The sequence below is a fragment of the Zootermopsis nevadensis genome, unplaced genomic scaffold (genome assembly GCF_977971745.1).
Source record: "Zootermopsis nevadensis isolate Lab colony 2312 unplaced genomic scaffold, Znev_1.0 Znev_ptg000001l, whole genome shotgun sequence".
NCBI classification, from domain to species: Eukaryota; Metazoa; Arthropoda; class Insecta; order Blattodea; family Termopsidae; genus Zootermopsis; species Zootermopsis nevadensis.
Genome location: NW_028259133.1, coordinates 20135748 through 20162431, shown reverse-complemented (window position 1 = coordinate 20162431; position 26684 = coordinate 20135748). Strand labels below are relative to the sequence as shown.

Genomic DNA, 26684 nt, shown 5'->3' with positions numbered 1-26684 from the left:
CAAGGCCGTGGTCTAGGCAACACGGAGTTTTCCTCCGTGGCATCCCAACAATGACTCCATTTACACACAGAAGAAGGCAATGGCAAACCACTTCTGGATCATCTGCCAAGAACGTATATGAACAGGTCCCAGTCCGAGAAAAGGATGGAAGGATCCTGCTCATGTGGACCTGTCGTCAGACAGAACACTAAATAAATAAATAAAAATAATGGTATCACGTCCGTGAGTTTGCAGTAATTAATGTCATGATAGGAATTAATTTTATAAAGTTTTAAGATGAGAAAACTATTGAATAACTACTGAAAGAATTGAATTAATTGTTCATAGCTGAAGTCTACGACATGTGGAATGGTGTGATTATTTCGGTATAGTAAAACTATTAGAATTCAAATTCGGGTGTCGAATAGGACGCTTCTAAGTAAATGAAATCTAGCTATCCTGCTCATTGCACCAGAAATTCGAAAATCGAAACCTGGACTTTGTACAGTTTCAGCGTCCTTCAAAACCAAAAAATTGGTATTACCGAACCGTGACCAAGTAAGCAATATAGAATTACGGTCTGTTCTGTTATTGATTCTTTATTCCGGTTTCCGTGTCCCACTTTGAAGTTGATTGCCAAGATTAGGTCTTATTATAGGGTGTGGTAGTGTATAAAGCTCGTTCTTGAAGAACTGAAACCGATGTGGGGAATCCCCATGAGCAGTTGCTGAGTTCCCCGCGCACTTAATGTCTATAGGTGATCGGTGTTCTGAACCTAGACCATGGATGTCCAACCTTTTTAAAATGTGTCATCGACTTTCAGTGTGCTACGTATTTAAACACCATGACAGTGAGTTAATGGTTCTAACCCAATGAATAATTTTATATAAATCAATAAGCCATTCGCGAGAGATGGACACTGATTTTGCTATACGAGGTGCGATCGGAAAGTTTCAAGACTGTGTCAATAGAGGGCGAACCGGATGTAGTACGAGCTTCTGCCGCTAGTAATCCTTAAATATCGGGATTTAATATTCGCGTACATCCTTCCAAGTGTTTGTCACGAGTTCTACTTCTTAATTTGATGTTCTTCATCAAGCTGGACATTTTCTCACAGCAGTAATTATTGTGAAATAAAAAGTAAGCAAGTAAAGCAGTCCCACTACACTCCATGTAGGCGCTTGAGGGGAGAGAATGAAGCTTTGGCTAAATTTCAACTTTCGACGTGCCTCATCGGCGAAAGCCAAATTATTACTTACTTGAACCGCTGTTTTGTTCCATTTATTCTTCATTATAGTTCTTCTCGGACGAAAAAATAAATAAATAAATAAAAACACACTGGACATGTCGGAAATTTTCCCGGATAAATTTAACCAGCTAATGGCAGAATTTCTTAATACGTAAGTAGCCAGATTTATGTATTGCGCGCCAGTGTTTTCAAGACAGATGTTTCGACTCTGACAGTCCGACTCGCAGGCATGGAATATATTGACGAAGTGTCCCAGTTGTGGAAAAAAAAAATGTGGGGATGAAACCTTGCCTTAACAATGGCGAACCACCGTTGATTGACGTATGCATTTTCCTGTCTCCATCTTTGGTTGCCTGGATATTGATGTAAAATGTCGATACGTCTTAAGTCATTATGTAGCATCTGTAAGGCAGACGGGGGCTCCACTGCCATTTATTATTGCATGGTACGTGGACGTCGTTTTCGAGGGCGTCTGGTAGGCCTCTGGGCCGAGTCACGCGAACACTGCTTTCGACGGAAGCAGGGAAGGGACTCGAAGAAACAGCCAACCACCACAGGAGGCATATTATAATACCTTTGCCAGTGGAGTGCGCCGATTCGATCTTGCTTTCGTCACAGCTGTTACATCGACATAACCTTGAGTGGAAAGAACGAATGCATAGCGAGAGGTAAAAACAGTCATCGTGGCTGGAATAGACAATGTGGATCATTTTACAACTTCAAAGTCAGATTTTCGATTGCCAAGATTAGCATTTTCTTTGAATTGTTGATGTGTTGACCTCCAGGTGTGTTTTATTCGCTCCACAAACAATGAGCTAATGTGTGAACAAAAATTATACAATAACAGAGCTTTTACTTGATTCATGTGAGGCCTATTTGGGGGCAGATAAAGAGATTTTTATATTCATGCAATGTATTTGTGTAAACATAGTAATCCATATGAGTAACATACGCTGGTATCCTAACCCACCACTCTGAAGTAGCTACGGCCATGTGGATTATGCTCTGCTCTTATGTGTGCCCTTTATGCTGGTTACAAGAGTTTAGGAGGAAGCTATCACCAGTTCAAGTCATTATTTGTACGATGCTTTTCGTAGAATCATGAAATACAAATATTTTTGTAGCATTCAAACAATGTGGCACGCGGACATAATTTTAATACGCTGTTGTTAACCCATTGTCTACAATAAATGACTGATATGGCTTCTACAAAACTGTAACACTACTTTTATTTTGTAACGCTGTGTCCACATAGAATAGTAATTTTTCAAATATTTTTGGTCTGTAGACCATTTTATGAAAGCATAAAAACTTTGACGTCTGTTCTTCGGGTTGTAGCGCTGTGTAGTCTGGTAGAAGTTTGTCATTGTTTCAGAGGTCCTTTGCTGCCTCTATCATCAGGTCGCTCGCTCATTGTCCTGATGACGCTACCGTTTGAGTTCAAAATTTGTGTTTCATATTAAAATGTATAGAACTTAATTATTTTTATATACGCTGATTTATTTATGTGGATTAATGCAAGGTTCTCTGATAAAAGTAACTTTTTCTTTGGACGTCAGGGTACATTAGCTTTAAAATTAATAATTGTACACTTCACTCACATTTTCAATAACCGTACAGAATATTATGTATATAGATTTGCGTGATATGGCATCGTTTCGCACAGTGTGCCTTTTTCTGAATTGTTGCAGGAATGTTGAGGAAACGAGTGAACCGGACGTGCAGTGGGCAGAAGGAACGACAACTTCAGATGTTAGCAAGCAGTCCAAGGTGGATGCCAGGGAGTTTCACAGTAGCCTCGTAGACATAAGTCCAACTGAAGGTGGTAGTCCCATTAGGGAAAATGAGAAACGTTTTTCAACGTGGGGTCATCCTTGCCCACTGAGTAGACGTGCTTCACAGGATTGCCAAGCTCTTTTTGTTCGTTCAACAAGTGTTCCAAATCTAGCCCATAGATGGCTGTGTTCACAATGCCAGTTCCTGAATGTGAGTGTAACCTCCAGGTGTGCGACGTGTGGCAAAGTTAATTTTGAAGTGGACCAACAGCTAGGCATTGGTATTCCTGTCAGACATGTTGTAGACAATGACAATGAGGCAATGATGGCCTCGTTTGTTGCCCCTGTAGGTCATGGAAGTGAAAGACACGATGAGAACTGGTTCAATGGGAGGACAAAGTGCAGTTACCATGGGCAACGTAGCACCATGATGGAGCAGAGCGTTTACTCTGAATGTGAATGTACCAATCAGCAACGTGACAAGTGGATGGATGAGCACGCTCACGGTGCCTCCGTCTCTTTGGACGGAGGCTTGACGCCAATAGAGATTCCCAGTGGTGCCAGGCTGGTACAGAATCTTAACTCGGTTATCATCCAAAATGCTTCAGTGGGAGCAGTTTCAAACACTAATGTCACTTCTCAAGACTGTTTTGCCTATAAAACTAATAGCAGTCAGGATGCTTCACAGAACAGATCACCTAAGCGCCAAAATCCATCAGTGTATGAACGTGTGAAATCAAAAGTTAGTAGATCTCTTTCAAACGGCTCTGTTGTCCAGAAATTATGGTTAGATACGACATCCAATTCTGTCATTCCCAAATCTTATGTGAGTGGAAGTGTGTTTAGACGACCCACCAGCCTGATAGTAGATAATGTTAGTGATGAGAAAAGTAGCAGTGTCAGTAGTAGTAGTAGTAGTAGTAGCAATGGAAGTTTACAAGGATGCAAAATTGGTGATAACTTGGGAAGGGGTGGTGACGTTCATAAGTATAAATTTCTTTCTTCACAAAGATCGGCATCCGGTTCAACATGTTGGACGTGTCCTCGGTGTACTTTAGAGAATGCTGGAGTCAGGGACCGTTGTGAGGTGTGCGAGACACCCAGAAAACCAAATCTTCCCTTGGGTTCCGTCCTACGTTCAGGGACACTTCCTAATACGTTGCCACGTAATGGCATTGTGATCACTGTTCCTGACTGGGAGGAAAACAGGCCTGCAGAAGCTGTGAAAACTAAACCTGCAGTATTACAAGATCTCTCAACGCCTAAACCTCATCAAGGCTTACAGCAAAGCAGTGGTGATACTCTTGACCTTACATTACCTGGTGACAGTGCTTGGCAGAGGCCAGTATATCGACGATCCTTCTCAGAAATGAATTCTGTATCAAATGAGGTGGAACATCCCAAGGTCTCGTCAAATCGGAGAAGTATGATAGAAACAGATACCCAGGGCAACGTTCCAGTAAGATCTCCGGTGAATCTCAATCTACAGTTGGAACAACCGCAATCTGGCAGCAGGTCTGGCACTAGATATTCTTATATTGGGATCACTGATCCTTCTACTCAGCAGATAAGAACATCTGTGGGTTTGTCTCAGAAATCAGTTGCAATAAAAAATAGGTTGGTTCCCCCCTCAGTTTTGGATATGATAGATCTTACTAAATCTAGTAATGGGAACATTAACTCAACTTCAGCTACATCATCCTCACCAGTCGCCAATCATAATGCTCAGCTCTCTGCTTCTTCTTCAAATGCCTCTTCTGAAACTTCAAATTCTTCAATTGATCGCATGTGGACTTGTACTAAATGTTCGTACGCCTACAACCCTCTTTGGTCTGATAGCTGTGATATATGCAACTCCGTTCGTTCACCTCCTTCCCTTACAGAACCGAGCCTTATCACGGTAACCAAAGATAGTGTGAGATATACACCACCTAAGAGAGATGATTCTGAAGAATCTGAAGGTGTTAATAACAACGATCCTCTGGCCTTGGTTCTTCCTGGTCCTACAGCTACCTTAGCCACACTGGAGCAGGATCTAGATGATGACTTCCAATTCCTGCCAGGTGATGGATCAAGCTCTCCTGGCACAACATGTGAACAGGAATGGACCTGTAAGAAGTGCACATTAGTTAATTCTGGCACTGCCATGGCATGTGTTGTCTGTGGGGGTTCTAAACTTCGTAGCATCACAATGGTTGAAGACATGACCCTGCGTAAAGGAGAATTCTGGTCTTGTGTTCAGTGCACCTTAAAAAATCCTCTTAATACTCAATCCTGTATGGCCTGCAAGACAACAAAAAAACTTTTGGAGGTTCCCAAATCCAGCAGTGGTGGCAGCGGCTCAAGGAGTCCATCTCCAAGACAGTCTTCGTCTCGACTAAGCAGCGGCAGAGTCGGAGGTGGTGGTGGTGCTATTCCGAAACAGAGAGTTGGTGGGAGCAGAAGAGGAGCTACTCCCAGCGGTGCATCCAGGAGTAATGGTGTAGCTAGTCGCAGTGGCCATCACAGGTCCAGCAACATCACCAGGGACTTGAATGCCGATCATACCTTGATTCCTGCATCGTCAACAGGTGGCAGGAGTCCGCGGGGTGCAGAGCAGCAATCCGTAATACCATTGGTGTCATGGCACTGTGTGTTGTGCACATATGAGAACTGCACAGCTTCAGTGTCATGTGAGATGTGTCAGAGTTCACGTTGCCTCTCATCATCTGTAATGGTTCTCACCAATGGTAGGATCTCAGCCACTCCATCACCAGGTGCCTCCTCAGGGCCAACCATTGGCAGTTCGAGCAGTGCCGCCGCTGTGCTCAAGCAGGAGAGTGAGCTCATGGAGGATCTGAGGCACATTGAGGAACAGGATGCTCTGGAGAAGTGGGAGCGCATTGTCCAGTATTGCAGAGAGGTAATACCACAATAGAAATTATAGATAGTAAATATCCCTTGTACTAAGGCGATGTAACTTATGAATCATTTTGAGAAAATCCATGCACTGAATACCAAGTTGTGTACTTGCAAGACAATTGCACCCATTGAAGAAGTTCCCTGAACCACATACCAAGACCAGTATTTTATTGTTTTCTTGAGTCATATTAAGGAGCTATTGGAATATTACTTTTAACTAGACCGTACTGTTTTCCTTGGTCCTTCCAAATGTATCACTTACTTTCAGATCTCTTATTTTGTTCCCTGTAAACTGGAGGTATATATCATTATTTACCACCAAAATAGAAAGCCCTATCTGTTAATTGTCAGGAATATTCGAAAGGTTGGATGTTTCAACAAATTTTAAATTTTATTTACAAAGCTGTTGCACTTTATCTAATTTGTTCTTATGCTGATATGATTAATGTACATATTTTATGACCACATTTATATATTAAAGTAATTTGTACAATTAATAATTTCTTAATATTTTCAGAACAAAGAACCATTTGTAGATGATTCATTCCCACCAGCACCAAAATCATTATACTACAATCCAACTGAAACGAAGGATGACCACGTTGTTCAGTGGCTTCGTCCGCACGAAATTGTGATGGAAGGAGACTCAAAACTGAAGTGGGCCGTGTTCCGTACGCCTTTACCTTCAGACATTTCGCAAGGTGGAGTAGTGTAAAAGAGATGGCTCTTGTAATATCTGTCTACAATACCAAATATAATTTTCAGACCGCTGAAGTGCTTAACATTGTCATAACATTTTATTGCATATTGTATATTAATTTTACAATGGCTTCTGATGTATATATTTCCCACATTTGTACTGCGCAGTTTACTTTACAGTGTAAATATTCAATAGGATTTAAAGTTTCCCTGACACAACTGATCTGTACAAGTGATATGCAAAGCAGAAAATTTTATTTTTATTGTTTCTTCATGAAAATTTGTCAGTATATGAAAGAAAAAGCTGGTCTCGTATTAAATTCTCGCTTTTGTAATGTGTGACGCTCAGGTGTGCTCGGTAACTGTTGGCTGCTGAGCGCACTCGCGGTGTTGGCAGAACGAGAAGATCTGGTGAAGAAAGTTATGGTGATGCGAGAGTTCTGCCATCAAGGAGCATACCAGGTGCGTCTGTGCAAGGATGGCAAGTGGACAACAGTGCTTGTTGATGACCTCCTCCCATGTGACAAACGTGGCCATCTAGTCTACTCTCAGGTTTGTAGAAAATTTACAAAATGTGAATTGTACTTGAAGGTAACATTGTTATGTCTTAAATCTAAGTGACAAGTAGTACCTTTTTCCTTAAGAGGAAGAAAGTGCAGAATGGCAAGAACAAAAAACTCTTTGGGTTTATCTCCGACCGTTTTAAGCCGCAGTACAACAAATAAGACATAATAACATTTTTAAGTAACTTAAGGGAAAGATACATCATAATGTTTCCAAATTTATCAAATAATTGGCATGATGCCCAAAGTCCCGTATCAACTGGCATGACCTCCACGCAGTTGTCGATGGGCAGTCCTTTTTCGGGATTTGTAAAAGTGAGGATATCTGCACGTCATTTTGTCACAAATATCCTGCTGTGGAATGTCTCAGCAGATGATACAGCTGATCTGGCAATGCATGCATACATATTTGAAACAGACAGATACATAATGTCCATGGATACATAATCATTCAATCACTCCAGTATTTTTTTATAAAATTTTATACATTTTGAATTTTTTTTATTTATTTGTAGGCCAAAAGAAAACAGTTGTGGGTTCCACTTATTGAGAAAGCAGTAGCAAAAATTCACGGCTGTTACGAGGCGTTAGTATCTGGGAGGGCCATTGAGGGGCTAGCAACATTAACAGGTGAGGTTATGTTTGATCTCTAACATAACAAAAAACATTGTATTAAGAAAGCGTTTTACTTATTATTGTACTTTTACATTTTAACTCATTCATTACTGTGTAGATTTAAATTAGAACCTGCCCTTCATGGAATGGCGCAGTTACAATTATTATTCATTATAAGTAAGGCCATGTTTCTAAAACACATTACTTATCTATCATATTCTGTGGTTCGGTTGAAAAAAAAGAGAGGATTAGCAATTGTGATTGTTTCTGAAACAGACAATTGAATGTTCAGGTGCGCCATGTGAGAGTGTGCCCCTACAACAGTCATCACTTCCATCAGAAGATGAGCTGGACAAAGATCTAATCTGGGCTCAGCTTTTGAGTTCCCGCTTGGCCCGTTTCCTTATGGGTGCGTCCTGTGGTGGCGGTAACATGAAGGTAGATGAAGATGAGTACCAGCGTAAAGGTCTCAGGCCGAGGTACGAATTGTGGTGTTGTGACTAGGTGATACAGATATGTTCCTTTCTCTTCAGGTACATTTACATCTGTGCCGAGTGTGTATTCAAGTAATTTATACATGAAACGACTTGAGAATGGCTGATGGATTTTCGTGAAATTTTATATTGGGGAATTTTACTAAAATCTTTCAATACATTACAGTTTTGGTTAAAGTCAGACACTAATAGTGGGTACTTTATATGAAGATCTTGAATTTCTGCGCACCCAAGCGAGTGGATGTGGAATCCCAGGCTGCTATGGTCACTAGTGCTACCTTGGTTAAAGATTAAAGGTCAAATTCTGATTAACTTATTAATAATTTCATGTGAATCATACAAAGTCTTCAAAATCCTGGTTATTTAATACATTTCTCTGTTATTAGGCATGCCTATTCTGTTCTGGATGTTCGGGACATGCGCGGGAATAGGCTTCTGCGATTACGTAACCCATGGGGTCACTACTCCTGGAAAGGTGACTGGTCAGATGACTCACCTATTTGGACACCGCAGCTCAGGGAGATCTTAATGCCACATGGTGCATCAGATGGTGTCTTCTGGATCTCGTTTGAAGATGTCCTGAAGTAAGCAGAGGTTAAGCCAAGCGTGGCATCAAGCAGTGTAATGTGCTTAGTAGTACTTCTGATAGAATGTCATCAATTGTGGTTGAGTGGTTAGCAGTCCTGCTTCATATTTGGGAGATAGCAGTTTTAAAACTTATCACAGAGACACCTATCTTGACTGAGGTGTAGGTTACGTTGGCTGACATTTTAGAGGAATATACTGCATATACCTTTAGGGGGAGTAAATTAATTTTGTTTTCCATAGATTTTACATTTTTCTAGGTGTTAGCAATTATAATAATACTGTAAGGCTCCTTACAGATACAATTTTCTGAAATTAAAACATTCCACAGTATTTGTAATAGTTCTCCCCTTTCTGTCTGGTCTGGGGACAATGAGCTCATAAATTCATACGGCCGACAGCTTGAGAAACACTGATTAAACACTTTAAGAGTGTGTTATGCTGTATTAAGACTTTGTCGTTAAACATTTTATTGCCTTCAGGTATTTTGACTGCATTGACATCTGTAAGGTGCGGTCGGGTTGGAACGAGGTGCGTTTGCGTGGAACACTGCCCCCTCTCTCATCTCTAGATCACTTATCTTGTGTTCTGCTCACCGTTCTTGAACCCACTGAGGCGGAGTTCACACTCTTCCAGGAGGGACAAAGGTAAGATAATTACTTATGTGGTAAGAGTTGCCATATTTTAAAAAATGTCATGTCCGAGTCACTAATTTCAATTGAGGTTTTTCGTTACCAGTTCTGTGTCTTCTAGAATGTTTGTTACAGGCTTCTAAGATTTTTTAAGATTTCTTATTGTATTTTCTCACATCTGTACTTACAAGAGACATTTAATTTGCCAGGCATCAAGTAGCACCACTTATATTTTAATTGGTACGCTAATGATCATTCGAAAAAGTATTATGATAAGTATGTGATGTGTTTCTGTCAGGAACTCTGAGAAATCACAGAGGTCGCAGCTGGATCTTTGTGTGGTTGTTTTCCGCACCAGATCCCCTGCGTCTCCTGAGGTGGGACGACTTGTGGAACACAGCAAGCGTCAGGTGCGGGGCTTTGTGGGTTGCCACAAGATGCTGGAGCGTGATCTCTACATTCTCGTTTGTCTTGCGTTCAACCACTGGCACACAGGTAAAATACGTAGCTTCACCACGTGTGTCCCACACTTACTTTCCCATTATTATTCTTACTCATACAGTAGAATCCTGATTATCCAACCTAAAGATTACTGAACAATGGCTGGATAATCAAAAATTATGGATGATGTTAAAGACTAATGAGAAATATGGTGGTAAGTATTAACTTAGTTTACGATATTATTAAATTATGAAGAAAATAGTATGACGTCAAATGAAAAAATCTCACAGACTATAATAGTATGTAACATAACATCAATTTGTAAATGAAGGACTTCATTTTTTCAAGAAATTGGTAATGGAGCTTCTGAGCCTCCTTCATTTTCTTTGCAGTAAGGTCATCCCAGCGTCTGAACACTAGTACATCTGTATCAATTGAGTACAAAAACTGTAGAACGTGTGCTACATGCTGAGTTGACTGTAGACAAAATGGAGTTTTGAAACACAGCATGTCCGATAAAGAGGAGTGTTGGATAACCAAAGGTCAAATAATCAGGACTCTACTATACTACCACTAACAGATGTCTTCTAGTATGGCAAAACAAAATGTGTCCTCTACATCTGTAAAACACGTATGAAAAAACCTGCCGTAAAAAATTACGCATTTGATAATGTATTTTACCTCATGTACGAAATATTTTATCCGCTTTTCTCTGTTTCTCCATTTCTGGTTTGGTTGCTACTCTGCAATGCAGGAATAGATTGAAATGTGCGTGCCATCACTTTCTTTATATGAATAGATATAAAAAAAAGAGGAGGAAAAAATTATGCATATTTGTTTAAGTTAGCTAAATTCCATTGCAAAAACTATTGCAGGAATGGATGATCCAGCTAGCTACCCCGAGTATGTGTTGGCGATACACAGCTCTAAACGTCTTCTCGTAGAGCAGATTTCCCCGCCTGCGTACGTGCTGGCTGATGCCATCATCAGTCTCACACTTGCCAAGGGCCAGCGCCATGAGGTCTGTAGATAAGTGCAACTGAACAAAGTTCAAAGAAAATATTTGCTTTTGTTTCAAAACAAACTCTCATTTGTAGATTGAAAATTATTAAGTCACGGTTCTAAAAGGGTCAATGGAATATTTAATTTGATGATATTTTAAAGTGATTTTAACACTTCAGAACTTAGTGGTAACAATGTATACCAACTGCTTTAACATTTAATAATCTGCATTTTAACCACAGTGTATACTTATTGTTTCATATAAACAGTGATTATTTCCTTAAAACAACATTAACCAGTTATAATGGTGAAGTGTTGTTTTCTTTATGGTAGGGACTGAATTCTCAAATATTAATTGGACAAACTTTGGCTTTATAGGGTTAATTAATCCCATATCTTTTATCTTACTGGGATACTGGGAACGACCCGTTCTTCAAGTGCCTGAGCACTGCGGGTCCCAACTTTTCATTGGCTCGATCTATAGACACTCGGTACGACTCCTTGGACGAGGGATCGGCCCGTCGCAAGGCCTCTACCCGTACACAGGACAGCACAACATAGAAGACGCGGACAAACATGGCTTGAGTGGGATTCGAACCCACGGTCCCAGCGACCAAGCGGCACAAGGCCCAACGCCTCAGACCACGCGGCCACTGCGGACCTCTGTCTTTTATCTTAAAATTCTTAATCCACACTTTAATAAATTTCTAATAAAATTTTATTCAGTTTATAATAATCCCAATATTAGAAAACTTGGTGTACAGTGCAAATATCAGTAAATGTCTTGTCCTGGGAAATTGTGGGATTTTAAAACTTAGTCACTTTCACTTTCAGAAACACACATAGATCTTCATGTTTTATTATTGTCATCTGATTTTAACCAAACATGAAATATGTTAAAAAATTTCAGTAATACTCCCTCATTATCAAACTTAATAAAAATCTCATAGCTATTCCGAAGTTGTTACTTGTGGGCAGACAGAAACGGTGAAAGCCAATAGGCACATTTTCGCTACTTTTAAATGTGAGCGCGCGTATCAAGACAGGACGCAAAGTTAAATATAACAGAACTTGTGTAAGCCTGGTGTTTCAGCATTTCTTACATTACATTACAGTAACAGTTTCCTGTTGTTTGTTGGTCTGTTGCCGTGTTTTACAAAAAGTAATACCTGTATTTCAGGGCCGTGAAGGGATGACTGCATATTATCTGACAAAGGGTTGGGCTGGACTCGTTGTCATGGTGGAGAACCGTCATGAGAACAAGTGGATCCATGTCAAGTGCGACTGTCAAGAGAGCTACAATGTAGTTTCAACTCGTGGGGAGCTACGCACCGTTGACTCAGTGCCTCCTTTGCACAGGTGGGAGTACGGGTAACATTATTATCTTAACATTATGGTAACGTAAAATTAAAGTTGTCCCTCATACTTACAAAGGACCTCACCGTGCAGAGGTATGAGGGAGTGGGGGTATACCGCAATGCATTCTAAACCCTTGCACTGGATGGAGGTGAGTAATTGGGTTTTATCTCGATGAGGAGAATATTTGTATATGAAGGATATGAAGTTACAGAAGGTTGTGTACAGAGTGTTGAGTACAGATTTGCACAAAAATTGTCTGCACTGTCGGAAATCACGAAAAAATATCCCAGACACTTTTCATCGTCATCGTAATGCAGTATCGCAGATTAAGTCCTTCAGTTTCTCTGGTTGCAAGGATTACGTCTCTTTCTTCCATCTATCTGCCAGGTGTCCCTGCTATATTCTGCCCTTGATATCTGCTGTTTATAAACTGATTATGAGCACTGTTTTTACGCATCACATACGGTCACTCATCTCATAAACTTCAAGGATTAGATCTCAAGACTTTCCTGTCCCCATTAAATTCTCCTGTGAAGAATCCATTTTTTATACATCTTCCAACATTCCTTCTTTTCCAGGAGCTATAATTAAAAACTGTTTAGGATATGATTGTTATACAGTCACTTCCAAGATAAAATGTCCCCATAGATTAAATTAGTGCATTATAAATTAATTAATTGCAGTCATAAAATATATTAAAGTTGATATGTATCCCTTTTGTTCTGGACATGGTTTAAGAATATCCTGATGTAAAATTGCTCTCGTATTTGTATTTAGGCAAGTTATTATCGTGCTTACCCAACTGGAGGGGAGTGGGGGCTTCTCGATCGCCCACCGCCTCACACATAGACTAGCCAATACTAGTGGTCTTCATGATTGGGGACCACCCAACACAAGTCATTGCCCCCCGATAGATCGACAAGTAGAGGGGCTACATTCTCCACGGCTCATCACGTAGCACAAGCCATTGCCACGGAAAACATTGATCTCATCGGCCAGTTCCAGCAGACCGAAGAGACTTTACTCTCCACTGCAAGAAGGGCTCATCTGAAAGTTGTAATTTGTTATTTAATAATATATAATTATTGTGTGACAAAAACTTTAAAAAGTATTTTAGTTTTGGGGGTATCTTAATATCTTCTTATGTAACAAACAGGTAGGTAATAAATTTGCTACTTTGCGGTGAAAAGGGGGGGGGGGGCCTGTTATCGAATGCAAGAATTTTTTCATGGTCCTTGTCCTCATTTCGTGTAAGTAGCTGTATTATGAAGATGTTGGGGAAACAGATTTTTTCAGTGTATTCTGTATGTAGTGTTCTATAGACTTTTAATATATTCCTGTAATCTGTGAACTTATTATTAACAATAGTCTGTAGACATCAGTGATATAGCTACTGCCATTTGATATGATAAACAGTATGAGAAATATCTTGTTTAATACAAATATCAGAAAGCAATGAATATTTATGGATATTTAATTGGTTTTATTTATAGTTGGTGACCATAGTGTATATATTGAAAATACTGATTTCCCAACAGTTGTTTATACTAAGCTAATAGACTGTACAGTCTATCTCAAAAAAACTCAATTCACTTTGTGAACAGTGGTACAGTCATAATGTGTGTGATGAGATGATTATAATAATTGTATTGTGTGCTCAAAGTCATACATAGGTTGATTGCCTTTTTTTTTTACGTGATATATTTGTGTAATACGATACGCATAGTTAAGTCATAATTAAAGTGAACTGTTTTTTATAAGTAGATATGTCAAGAGAAGAATTGTGTAATAGTTTACTCAAATTGCTATGCTTAAAATGAATGAGTTACATTTGAATAATTAAAATTAGTTTCCATCAGTTTTAAGTCCAAAATTGTTAGCGGTTATCAGTGGCACAGATAAATGTGCTGAATGTTGCTCAGAACACGTCTTAACTCAAACCTACAAGGTGCATATAATATAAATATACTGTTAATGTAGGATTTTAGATTTTCATAGCAGTCTGAAGATGGCTGTCTTCTGGGTTGTAGTGCCATGTAGTTTGGTAGAAGTTTACCGACGTTTCAGAGGTCCTTGCTGCCTCCATCATCAGGGCATGTGGAATTGATTTGAGATACAGGAAACTGCCAGTCACGGCAGAATCTCTGCCTGACCAGTGGGGAGTGGAGTCAGGATATGGCAAAGGGCATGTTACACAGCCTGGCCATCAGGAGGGAAGGACATGAAAGAGGTCTGAGAAAGGGGCCCTTCATGCACTGAATTATTTCATGGCTTTCAGTAATTTCAGACACATTAATACCTTCCAATGGGCTATGACTGCTTCCTTCCAAATTATGTAGACATCATTGCTACATAACCTCACAATTGTGCGGTATTGCTAAAGAACCTACGAGTAATGATGAGAGTGGTGTTGGAAGAATTTGGGTATGTCAGTGGGCCTTTACTGTAGCAAGGAATGGTTGTTTATTTGACTAACCAAATTTATTTCATCTTGTTATGTTTCTTATTAGGTCTAGTTGAGAGCCATAAACCATTGTGCAGTACATGTTCCGTTAATTGGTTTCATGTTGGTGGAGTATTGCATATTGCAGTAATAACCAGCTTGGCTGTGTCTGCCATAGGCCTACATGGAATTAGCTGGGAAGTGAATTTGGGGTCCACTAAGAAGCCGTGATATTGCAAGGTTTAGGTTAGGTTTGAATTTTGAATTTTGAATTTTTAGATATACTGTACAGTGTTGCAATAGAGTCCAATTTAGTAGCACGGTTATTGAATGAATGAAATGTGCGCATGCACGTTAGAGCAACTCATCACACACACCTTTGATTTACTGTGTACTGTACACATACACATCACCAACTGAATTTCTGTGATGTCTCTCCAAAGATATGAAAGGAATAAGTGCACGTGCTCATTAATTTGTAATATGGTATTTTTAAGAATTTAATTAGCATTTTTAAGTGTTCAGTTCAATTCATATTCGTAACTCACTATTATAATGATGGAACAGTAATTTTTTTTATGATGTAACACGTGATCGCATTAAAGGAATTGATCAGTTAAAACTGAATGTATTTTATATGGGTAGTTGTGCTCAAATATTAAGATACAGTCATTTAAAACAAGATATTTAACTATTTACATTATTTTTTTATTTTGTTAACAATTTTCACATTTATTTATTTCTTTTCTCTTTAATTGTGTGTGTGATTATGACAGCAATTTTATGATGCCAATAATAACTTTTACGTAATGGAATATAATATCTTTTTGGTGATCCTTTGCAGCTTGACAGGTGCACAAAGCATAATAATTGGTTCTGTTACTAAATCAATGGATGTCTCCCATTCCAGCTGAAATTGTTTTCTTTGGTATTGTGAGGATTAAATAGTAATATCATGAAAATTACAAGCCACGTGGATTAAACAACTGACGACGATCTTAAAGGAGACCTAGTGCAATTGTGCCGAGAGGTCAACAAGTAGCCTAACGTTTTGGCTGCTAGATAATGATGATGATTATTATCACAAATTTTGTGATGTAACTTAACACATGGCATAATAGTTATTAATATTTTTTGTTCATATGTTTACAGCTCTCAGATTCCTGTGAATAGATTTTATGTCTGTGTGTTTTAACATGGTAATCTCTTCTTCTTCTTCTATGGCTCTCCGGTCTGCATTCGGTCCATGGCCTCCTCAATTCTCCTCTTCCATTCGGTCCTCTGTTTGGTCCGTCTGTCCGAGGCTTTGATCGAGGTTTCGAAACATCTTCCTTTTTACGGTGCAAGGTTGTTAGCCTTGCGACCAACCCCCAACCTGGAGGACCAGGGTACCTGTCTTAGTCTGACCTCTCCCCCTCGACCACTCTGGCTAGGGAGGCCCTACCAGTAGCTCTTGGGGTCACTGAGGTACTCGAGCCCCACCACCACGACAAGGTACAGGTACCATTAAGTGGGGCGTAATCTGTTGTTACCTTTCTTATTTTTTAGGTATTTATTCTTTCATTGGGAAAAAATCAAGCACATTTAGACAGCTTCAAAATTGCAAACTTAAAAGACATACCAGGTTCAAAAATTTTGGTATGCCCAAAATTTGTAATAATTCTGTTGATTATAAGTGTTTTGGGTTATTTATAATTTTTTTGTTTTTAACAATTTGTAACACAGTTTCCTTTATCAACTTGGAAAATATTAAAACTTTTCGTTTCAGGTAGAATTTGAAGTTCTCATGGTGGTGAGTACAACAGATCTGCTAGTTCATCCCCTAAGCATTTATGGTTTCAAGATTTCTCATTGTTTTTAATTAATTGATTTCAGTAATAATAGGTGTTGAAAACGTGGCGTGACGTGAATAAAGAAGCATTTATTATAATCAGTCAGGGTGCAGAGGACATTTGTTGGAGCAGGTTAAGTTTTGTTCCAAATTTCTCTTATTTTGAATAATTTTGGTGTAAAGAATTGTTATTAAGTGACAGTAACATTAACACTTGAATTATAGTACGCCTACAGTGCAGATCAAAATATTTAGAAATAATTGTATTTATAAGATATAAGTTATGTTTGAGTTGCCAAGAATCTCAGTTGTGATAACTGATAGCTTCCAGTAACTTTATTTGTAGTTGCCACCTTAAAATACCTATTCTGCTGTGATAAAGGTTAAAATAATATATTTGTTTTCTTTAATAACGTAGGTTTGCCACTGCAATATCTGGGTAGCTCTATTTGTTGCGGACCGAAGACTTTCTACTTCCGGATTTTATCTAATGTGACCCAAAAATATTTTTTGAGATAATTTGAGTATCCTAAATATTGTTTTATTCAGTGCCCATTGGTTGATGTAGTTTATGTAAGGAAGCTATACGTAAACCAGTTTTATTTTCAGATTTATAAGTATAATTCTTATTGAGATTGTCTGAAAATTGATGAAAGAGTTACAGTTTTGTATGTCTAGTTGCAGTTAGAATTGTATATGAGTAGAAAAATGTAAATATACAGGAGATGAGATATTCTGTTATGTCAGTAAAAACTAAATTTGAATTGCAAGTTGTGAATTGTATATATGCGCGACAACTTGTAAAAAAAATTTATTGTTGATATTCTTTGAATTGTGGCACTGAATCTGGATGTGTAATGCAGTTATTATAATTCATCTTCGTTTTACCAGAGGTTATTATTTGGAGTATCACATGTCCTGTTAAAAAATATTCACAACCCATATATCATAGCCAGTTTTGATAAAAAAAAGCTATGAATATATAACAATAGTCAGAGTATTTTAATAACATGGATAATAATACTCAGATTTTGATATTTGAAATTAATATTAAAAGTCAAAACATGTATATTGAATCTGAGATGTGTTTATCTTAGAAACAATTAACTTTAGTTCTGTTATAGTTGTATCATTTTCCTGTATTTTTATGGCTTTATTGATTATGCATATATGTTTTTGCTCAAGCATTGTTTTAGAATCATTTTGCTCTGGAACTGTGTTATATGATTATTATTATTGAAGTTGTGTATTATTTTTACAGTTTGATTTATTTTAATATGACCTAAAACAAGAGCAATACATTTCAAACTACCTTGTTACATTTTATTTTCTATTGTATTTTTTTTTTCTTATCTGAACACTGCCAATTTTGCTGTAGTATTTTACTCTATAGCAAAACTATCCTCAGTATTAAAATGTTAATCTCACCACTATAAAGTTTGTTGATTATCTTACCCTTCAGGACATTAGTGTACTTGTGATACCTGTCTCTAATTGCCATCTACTGTGATTATTTATTTTCAAAGTTTATTACACTGTGACTTTTGACGTAAATACGTCTATACGGAATGGTCATTCGGCAAAAAAGTGAAAGGAAAACATGTAAGATCCATATCAACAATGTGTAAATATGGACCGACAACAATGATCAGTTTGCGTGCATTGTTATGTTGCCTAAGAAACGTCATCTGTTCACTCGGCATTGTTGTGTTACATTACTGCCATCAACAATCCACTTTCGATATTGCGGAAAGAGTTGAGCTGTGAATCGGTTGTAGAAGTGCGTCGTAGACTAGATAATTTTGTGCTAATCTTACATAAGAATTATTACATTTCATTGCATTACAGGGACGTATTTACGTCAGATTCTCCGGAACCGTTGTTCCACTGTCCAAGCTGATTCCAAATCAGTGCTAAGAAGGAAATTTACAATTGTTATTCTTACTAAAAAGAAATAAGTTAGGAAATGTATGTCTAGCAACAATTCTTGCATGTTTGTTCCATTACTGCATCTACATTCTCAATTCTTGAATACTGACTTCTGTTTAATTAGTTTAAAACCCATAAGTTTTTCAGCCCTTTCAGGCATAACATTTTTTATTTTTTCCTGTAATGTCTGTTTGAAACTTATATTGCTCTTTGAAATGTTTTAACAAGTTGTTTTGATATCCATGTAGATTTCCATGTGAATTGTACATTGTTATTTTTTTCAAAAGTTGAATGTCTGACAAATTTTAGTAAAACTTCACAGTGTAAAGTTTTTATGAAAATCAGTCAAGTGGCTCCTTAGTTATTATATGAAGACATGGCAAAGCAAATGAGTAAACATGCATAACAAAGTTTTTAGGTAGTCATGTTGCCAATGTTTCTGTATGGAAGTTCATGATCACAATTTGAATATTCATCAATGTTCGTATGTTGGTATTACCTAGTCTACCAGATTACGTGGTGCTTGTGGTCTCGAGATTCATTCTGGAAATATTTAACTCAAGCTGAATTCACAGATAAAGTCACATTGGATTGGAAAATATGTAAATGCCGTCCACATTGTTACTTTTTATGACTTAGCACCAAGCTAATATTAATAATTGTGTGTCTTCGTGGTTGCAGATGACTTGAAAATTTTTCATGCGCAGGCAACTGTTTCAGAGGTTATTGCGGAATATGCATGATGTTTTCAACAAGTGTGAGATGTGCTTCAGAAAGTTATAATAAAACGTTTGGTGTTAATTTTTTCAAGATCTGTATATTGGTACAAAATTATTTTTATAGTTAGCAACTGAAGAAAAGCAGAAGTTTTATTAACATTACTTTGAACAAGGGAATGTTGGTATTATTTGTTGTAGTAGAACATTGCATCAAGTAGAAATGACTGGTATATTTCATAAATGAGTCACGTAAGAATGTTTCTGGAAGTATTTCAAGATAGTATAAATTCAAGTAATATTTTGAACACGCGTTTAATGTAGAACGACCGTCCAAAGAGTGAAGACATTTTTGGTTTAACTTCGAAGATGGAATTTCCGAACTTGGGACAGCATTGCTCAGATGCAACTTGTAAGCAGCTAGGTAAGACAATTTTGAAGAATTTGACCGATTTATTAATTTGTTTTAAGTACTCAGTATCAGTACTTACTATAATATTTGGTTAAAAATGGCGTTATGCTGCATTAGAAACGAGGTATATAATAAAATCAATTTTTTTCTTTCAGATTACTTGCCGTTGAAATGTGATGCTTGTGAAAATATTTTCTGGTGAGTAATAAAAGTGCTGTAATATAGGATTTTAATGTAACATGCGAAATATTACATCTAGAATTTATTTGTTTGCTGAGTCTCTTTCAGTAGTTGATGTGTTCCATTGTGCATTAGGTTAGGAAACTTTTTTCTGGTTGTAAAAGACAAGACAATTCCATGAAGCTTAGAGGGAGGGTGGAAGGTAAGCACCAAATCACAGCAGGCATGAAATTTCCATTCAGAACTTGTTTCTCGGTTTTCTTATTTCCATTTTAGCTTATCTTTGATAATATTTCATGCTTGAAAATGTTAACTTGATAACTAATAGTAATTCGGTATTATAATTGTTACTAATTTAATGAAGGCAAGTTGAGAAACTCATAATGAGTTTTCTTACCAACTATCTAAAATTTTCACTGCATGGTTGTCCATATGCCATGTAATTTATGATACTTCAGTCATTTAGTTTATGTAGGTTATGTAGCATGGAGTAATATGAAGTTCATCATAAATGGTGAATAAATAAAGATTTTTGGAAGGAGATTGTTATAACATATTTGGAAATACTAACCTAACTTTTACTTTGAATGACTGAAGAAAACCATTAAACCTGTCAGAATAGCTGGTAGAAGGCTCCCAGATACAAATCTGATTTTAAATGTGGCATGTCATCATTCTGATGTGAATTGCTCACATTGAAATGAAATTCTGTAAGCGACATCTGTTACTTAATACATTTTGCTTCAGTGTAAATCATTCCTTACATGTACACATAAATATGGCTGGCAGATTAAATAAATTCTGCTTTTATTTATTTATGCAGCAAAGAACATATAAGCTATATGAGTCACAACTGTCCTTTGGCATACAAGAAAGATGTTCAGGTCCCTGTATGCCCTCTGTGTAATACGCCGATTCCTACGAAGCGCGGAGAGCAGCCGGATATAGCCGTTGGTGCCCATATTGATAGTGACTGTATGTCGTCTCCTGCCAAAGACAGAAGAAAGGTTAGTTTCTGATTTGCCTGATTAAATCCATATTCCTCATATCGTCCTCTTCCTCCTATGCTTATGGGTTGACTTTTACGTAGGAGTCTCTATCTGCCCATATTTGTGTTTCAGCTACCCTCCTCCAGTCTCGTCATCTCCTCTCTACATCTCTCTGAACGTGGTTTACCTTACATGAACACAGACACTACTTTCGTTGAATTTTAAAACATATCCGCTCCTTAATATATGTATTATACTGAAGAGGTCCAATATTTGATTCTGTTTGCAAAACTAAATGCATTTCTTATGAGCCGGGATAGCTCAGTCAGTGCAGTGACTAGCTACGGGCTGGACGACCGGGGTTCGATCCCCGACGGGGGCAGAGGATTTTTCTTCTAGCCTCTGCGTCCAGACCGGCTCTGGGGCCCACCCAGCCTCTACAATGGATACCGGGGTCCTTTCCCAGGGGTAAAGCTGGCCCATCTAGTGCCGAGGTCAAGAAAGAGAGGAGCTATACCCCCACTCCCCCCAAGCGCCTACATGGCGTATAGCGGGACAAACTTTATAAATGATAGAATACTAAGAAGACATTAACGTGTTAACTTTTAAAGTGTGTTCCGTGAAACAAGAAGTGAATTATTCATACTTGCTGTTTAATTAAAGCTCCAGAAGCAAAATTATGTCACATCACATTCTTTCTGTAGCGATAAGCTTGCAAATACCAGTTATATCACCCTGTGCGTTATACCATTTTTAGTGTGGCAAGCACCAGACAGAGGTCAGAGCGAACAGGAATAGAGGATAATTGTGCTGATATTCTGTTACGTTCGTACCACTTCAGGTTTTCACGAATAAATGTTCGGCCAGGAATTGCCACGTGAAGGAAGTCGTGCCGGTGACATGTGGTGAATGCAAGTTTAACTTTTGTCTTAAACATCGCCATCCGATAGATCATCAGTGCGAGGGTGCGGCAGGAGCAGCAAGGAGGAGGACAGTGTAAGTTACGCTGATACGCAGTATATGTCATATTTATCAACTCTTTGTGATATAAATAATTATTTTCTCCGCATTTTGTTTTGTTATATCCTCCAGTGAAGCTGCGATGGTCCGACAAGCAAAACTCTATACGTCTTCAAGCAATCAGGCTCCAAGACTAACGAGAAGTAAACCCGTGCCACCTCCGAATGCAGCGGCTATCATCCAAGGAGGATTGGTGAGTAGCAAAGCAAATCCTGGGTGTGTATCTGGTGTCAGCCGACTAGCAGTCCTTCGTACATGAATTTTTGAAGAGTTCTTTACACTTTAGTCTAATCTGAGAATGCCTGATGGGCATGTTCTGTCTGTCTTTTCAATATGCCAAATAGATGGTGCTGCCATCTGTCAGTGGCCACACAAATTATTGATATCAAACCCATCTGATGTGATTTCACTGTTGTTATTACCCATGATCCTTCTTGTTGTTATTGGCTTCATCGCCCAAATAAACATCCTTCTAGGCACCCGCTCGGAGATCGCTGAGCCTAGAAAACTTGCTTCATTTGCACGCATCATGTGTCACTCTCAGTGTTCAGGACAAAAGCCGTTACGCTAGATTTCCCTACTATATTTACTAGACGATGGATAATATCCAAGAAAATTTTTATTCACCCATCTCCGAAACGTCGTTTTACGTTTTATATTTACTAGACGATGGATAATATCCAAGGAAATTTGTATTCAATTGACTCTTCACCATCGTCAAGAAGTTTTAGATTTGATATAGATTTCCCTGGTTTCCGGTTTTCCTTGCCGATAAACGATGAAACTCCAGAGAAATAAATCTAACGGAGATAAGTCAGGGGAATGGGGTGGCCGTGTCACAGGGCCTCCTCGTCGAATCCACCTTTCTCGAATCTTTCGATTTAGGCGTGTAGTAACCTCCCTGCCGTATTGATGCGGTGCTCCATCCGGATTCTTGATTCCAGAGGTACATCTTCCAATAAAATTTGAACTTCGTGTTGAGATCTGCTGTTAACGATTAGACCCATGTTGATATAACATAGAATTTTCCCAAGAATCAACTGATAAAGTATTGACATTTATTCCCGTGACACTCTGTATTTGCATAATAATTTCACACAGAGTGAAGACGAAGCTTTGGCACGTGCGCTGGCACTTTCACTTGAGGATTCCCAAGGTATAGAATCAAATGTCACCGTAAGAAACGACGGGCAGCAGCAGCGTCGTGAAGGCAACGTGTTGGGAAGATCTGCCACATTTTCACGTGACCATTGCACGGTGTGTTGAATTGCGAGTGTTGGTGGACGAAAATATCGGAGAAACAAAACCTGCTTCAAATTGCGTGTTTTAAAATTCTAGTCAATTCAGTTGAGCTCAGAATTATATATTGTACGTAAAGTAGTAGGGATATTTCTAGAAAGTACCGACGTTTTACTATGTTGCATAAATATTGAGAAATATAATTAAAGAATTAGAAGTTGTGTGTGTTTTTTTTTTTTTGTTTTTTTATAAATGAGAACAGCATTACATGATGTTCTTCTGTTTATATCTATAACATTTTATCAAAATAATATGCAATAATAAATAATAATTAAATTACATTCTGTAATGTTTACAAGAACACCAGCTATTATAGAAAGATAACTTTCACTTTAAAATTAAGTGTTCGAGCTTGAGTCTTCTGATTTAGGGTGTTGCGCTAGATAATTGGGCAGTAAACTCATCACTTCTGCATCTAAACTACTAGTCTCGTCGCTGAGACAGCTTTCTTAAATTATATATTACGCTAGGTATTACGGGACCAGAAAAAACCTGTCACACGTGTAATAAATGCACCGTATTTTTTTAAACGTCTCTCTCGATAACTTGTGCATTTCTTCAGCGTCTTCTAATAACTCTCCTATTGGCAAGATGGCTGATTTTATTATATCCGAGCCATGAATCATCGATTAATGCACGCTATCGACGGGTCAAGCGGATTTGGCGTGAATGGTCATTGTGGAATAAATGTGGGTAAGATGTAAACTTAAATAGTTTATTGTACTGGTAACAAAGAGAGCATTTATTAATCTTTAGAACTGTCACACTGCCAACTTCTGCTGGAAGATTTTTGCTGTTTTGAAATGGACCAGACTGTGCTCCGAATCAAAGTGACACGGTGCATTGCTGATGCGTTTATACAGATCAGCAAAACGCATCCTAGATCATTCCATTGTTTTCTTTGTTAAAAATACATCCATAATTCTGGACTTACCTCATATGTAGTGTTGTGCGATTGTTAGTCCAGTACCAAACTTAGAACCACGCTTCTTTTATTTTTACGTGTTTCACGTTTAAACTCAGCTTATTTTTGCAGTAACGCCAGAAAAAAAGCCAAAATTTGCACAAAATGGTTTCCATTGCCGTGCTTTGTAATGTTATACGAATGTCACATATATCCACATATAATAACGATGATTATGATGCTAATAACAATAAAATACAACAAATGTGGAAAGTAAAAGCAAAAGTGATTACAAAATTTTTGGAGCAACATCCCAGGTGAAAATAGCGAATAGATATAATAATAATAATAATTCAATTCCATTCAATAATAATAATGCCTTATGCAAATATGTTTAATGCGTGTGACACGTTATTACAAAAACAAAATGTATTTCAGAAATGACTGCTTCACTATGTACCTCAGGTGCAAGGTTTGTCTCAGGTACATTGAAATAAATACCCTGTAAAATGGTGAATAGACAGAATAATAATGATAATAGATATACACCAATGCCCATACGGAATGAGTCTGAAAATTTTGTGTATTAGAAATATATACATTTTGAAGGAATTAAGAAATAAATGTTTGCCAATCCAAAAGAGTTGATACAGAATAATGTAGTGAGTCTTGACCTGTATGTGCTTTTATATTGAATTGTATACACAGATCATCTTATTTTTTGGAAATCTTTTACTACAGGCTGTGGTTTCTGTTACTGTTTTCTTGTATAAATATAATGTGATATGGAGTAAATCTCTGAAAATTATTTTATCCACTCTTCATAGTGCCCAGAATTTTACCGATTGATGTATGATGCACTGCATCTACGCATACTTGGAAGTGTTTCAGATAGGAAAATACTAGGTAGGATTTGAGGTACCCACAGCAGCGAGTATGAAGATGGCTGTCTTTTGGGTTGTAGCATCGTGTATAGTCTGGTAGTTTACCAGTGTCCCATAGTTACTTTCCCTGATGATAGAGGCAACAGGTACCTCCAAAACATTGGTAAATTTATACCCAACTAAACAGCGCTACAACCCAAAAGACAGCCATCTAAATATGAGGTAATGATCCTTTTCTTTTTTCTCTCCTTCCTCTGATTTTATGTATTTTTTGGATGAAAATAATGAAATGGATGACAGGTATGAACGATTCATCCTTTTTTAACTTCAGATTCTGATTCGTGACAGTAGTTGCGCACTTCACGTAGTAGATTCATTGGTCATGTCTTCTCCAGCAAATCGAATAAATTACCCCCATCATTGAGTAGGAGTCACAGTGGCCGCGCGGTCTGAGGCGCGGGCCTTGTGCAGCTTGGTCGCTGGGACCGTGGGTTCGAATCCCACTCAGGCCACGGATGTTTGTCCGCGTTTTTCTGTGTTGTGCCGTCCTGTGTACACGTAGAGGCCTTGCGACTGGCCGATCCCTCGTCCGAGGAGTCGTACCGAATGTCCATAGATCAAGCCAACGGGAGAAAAAAGTTGGGACCCGCAGTGCTCAGGCACTTGAAGAACGGGTTGTCTCAGTATCCAATATCATAGAGTACCTTACTGGAATTCTGTCTTATCTTCATTCATGGTAACCGTACGTCAAGAATACCTCATCTTTTCAGAGTTCTGTTCATATTTCCTTACTCATTGGTTTGCTAAGCTACTTAGACATTTGGTACGGCTCCTTAGATGGGTGATCAACCTATCATGCCTTAAGTGGCATTCAGACTCATGATCCCAGTGTCCAGGTGATCAAAGCATTCATATTTGCTGTGCGCGATTGTCACTGTACATTCAGCCTTTGAAAGTTGTTTTTATTTTCCATCTGAACAATTCTGAGAAGGTTGCAAAGTTTATTTTGGAATCACTTCATATACTGTATGGAATAATGGATCAGTAACATAACATTATATTGATTTATGTATTGTACGTGTAAGTTTATATTGTATATCTAGAAACATTCCATCTTCATTTTGGTATCCATCGGGTTGAAGATCATTCAGCTGCATAACTTTTGTTAATTTGTAAGTTTTTGGTGCATGAATATTGATGAAGTGTGGCTTATTACTAATTGCATCGTATTTCTTGATAGTTCAGTACCTGGTTAAAAATTCCTCATGGTATTACAACATGTTTATAACCTTTTAGAGTAATTGTTTATTGGCGAAACATGTTCACCTGTCACTTTTCGTCAACTGCCAAAATCTCCTCTGACAAAGGATTGTGTTCTTACGAAAATGCCAGAGTGGTTTCCACTTGGAATGTGTGAGACAGGCTGATACAGTCTCGCAGAGACCAGGTCCAGGAGAGAACAGTTCTGATAGGGATGGTGTATGTAAAGCTTAGAAATAATTTCGAAATTGTCTGAAAAGCGAACAAAAAAAAATTCCAAACAAAATTTTCGAAGTCCGAATTTTTTTAAAAAAAATGGTTTTCCTACATTTTTGATTTTTCGTAAATGTTGATTAAATTTGAAATTTTTTAACATGGTACTCCATTGAAAATTTTTGAAAAATTTAAAAATGGTTATAAACGTCGTGAAATTCGAAAATAACACACACCTTCAACCACATTCGCTCTGTGCTTCTCTCGGCTCTGGTGCCTGCCTGTGCTTCACCCAACCTCTGCGGACACG

At 38.1% G+C, this 26684-nt stretch overlaps 2 protein-coding genes across 6 annotated transcripts in view; both read left to right on the top strand.

Moving 5' to 3' along the window:
* LOC110833661 (calpain-D) overlaps window positions 1-17899 on the top strand; it is a 34070-nt gene extending 16171 nt beyond the window's left edge. For 2 of the 5 annotated variants that reach the window (XM_022071980.2, XM_022071993.2), the window contains exons 2-12: window positions 2920-5905; window positions 6422-6605; window positions 6953-7155; window positions 7682-7796; window positions 8074-8260; window positions 8662-8859; window positions 9343-9507; window positions 9791-9987; window positions 10809-10954; window positions 12116-12294; window positions 13072-17899. In XM_022071980.2, the coding sequence (XP_021927672.2) occupies window positions 2920-5905; window positions 6422-6605; window positions 6953-7155; window positions 7682-7796; window positions 8074-8260; window positions 8662-8859; window positions 9343-9507; window positions 9791-9987; window positions 10809-10954; window positions 12116-12294; window positions 13072-13252 (4741 nt within the window). In that variant the 3' untranslated portion in view covers window positions 13253-17899. Of the gene's footprint in view, window positions 1-870; window positions 1897-2919; window positions 5906-6421; window positions 6606-6952; window positions 7156-7681; window positions 7797-8073; window positions 8261-8661; window positions 8860-9342; window positions 9508-9790; window positions 9988-10808; window positions 10955-12115; window positions 12295-13071 lie in introns of those variants that run through there. The other 3 variants (XR_015534364.1, XR_015534363.1, XM_022072002.2) reach the window with 3 other exon arrangements.
* A 1061-nt stretch (window positions 17900-18960) lies between these two features.
* On the top strand, window positions 18961-24812 carry LOC110833679 (AN1-type zinc finger protein 2A). The gene is made up of 6 exons (XM_022072024.2): window positions 18961-19637; window positions 19781-19823; window positions 20629-20812; window positions 21636-21790; window positions 21887-22007; window positions 22916-24812. The coding sequence occupies exons 1-6, from the start codon at window positions 19583-19585 to the stop codon at window positions 23078-23080; spliced, it is 723 nt and encodes a 240-aa protein (XP_021927716.1). The 5' UTR covers window positions 18961-19582; the 3' UTR covers window positions 23081-24812.
* Window positions 24813-26684: the final 1872 nt, after the last annotated feature.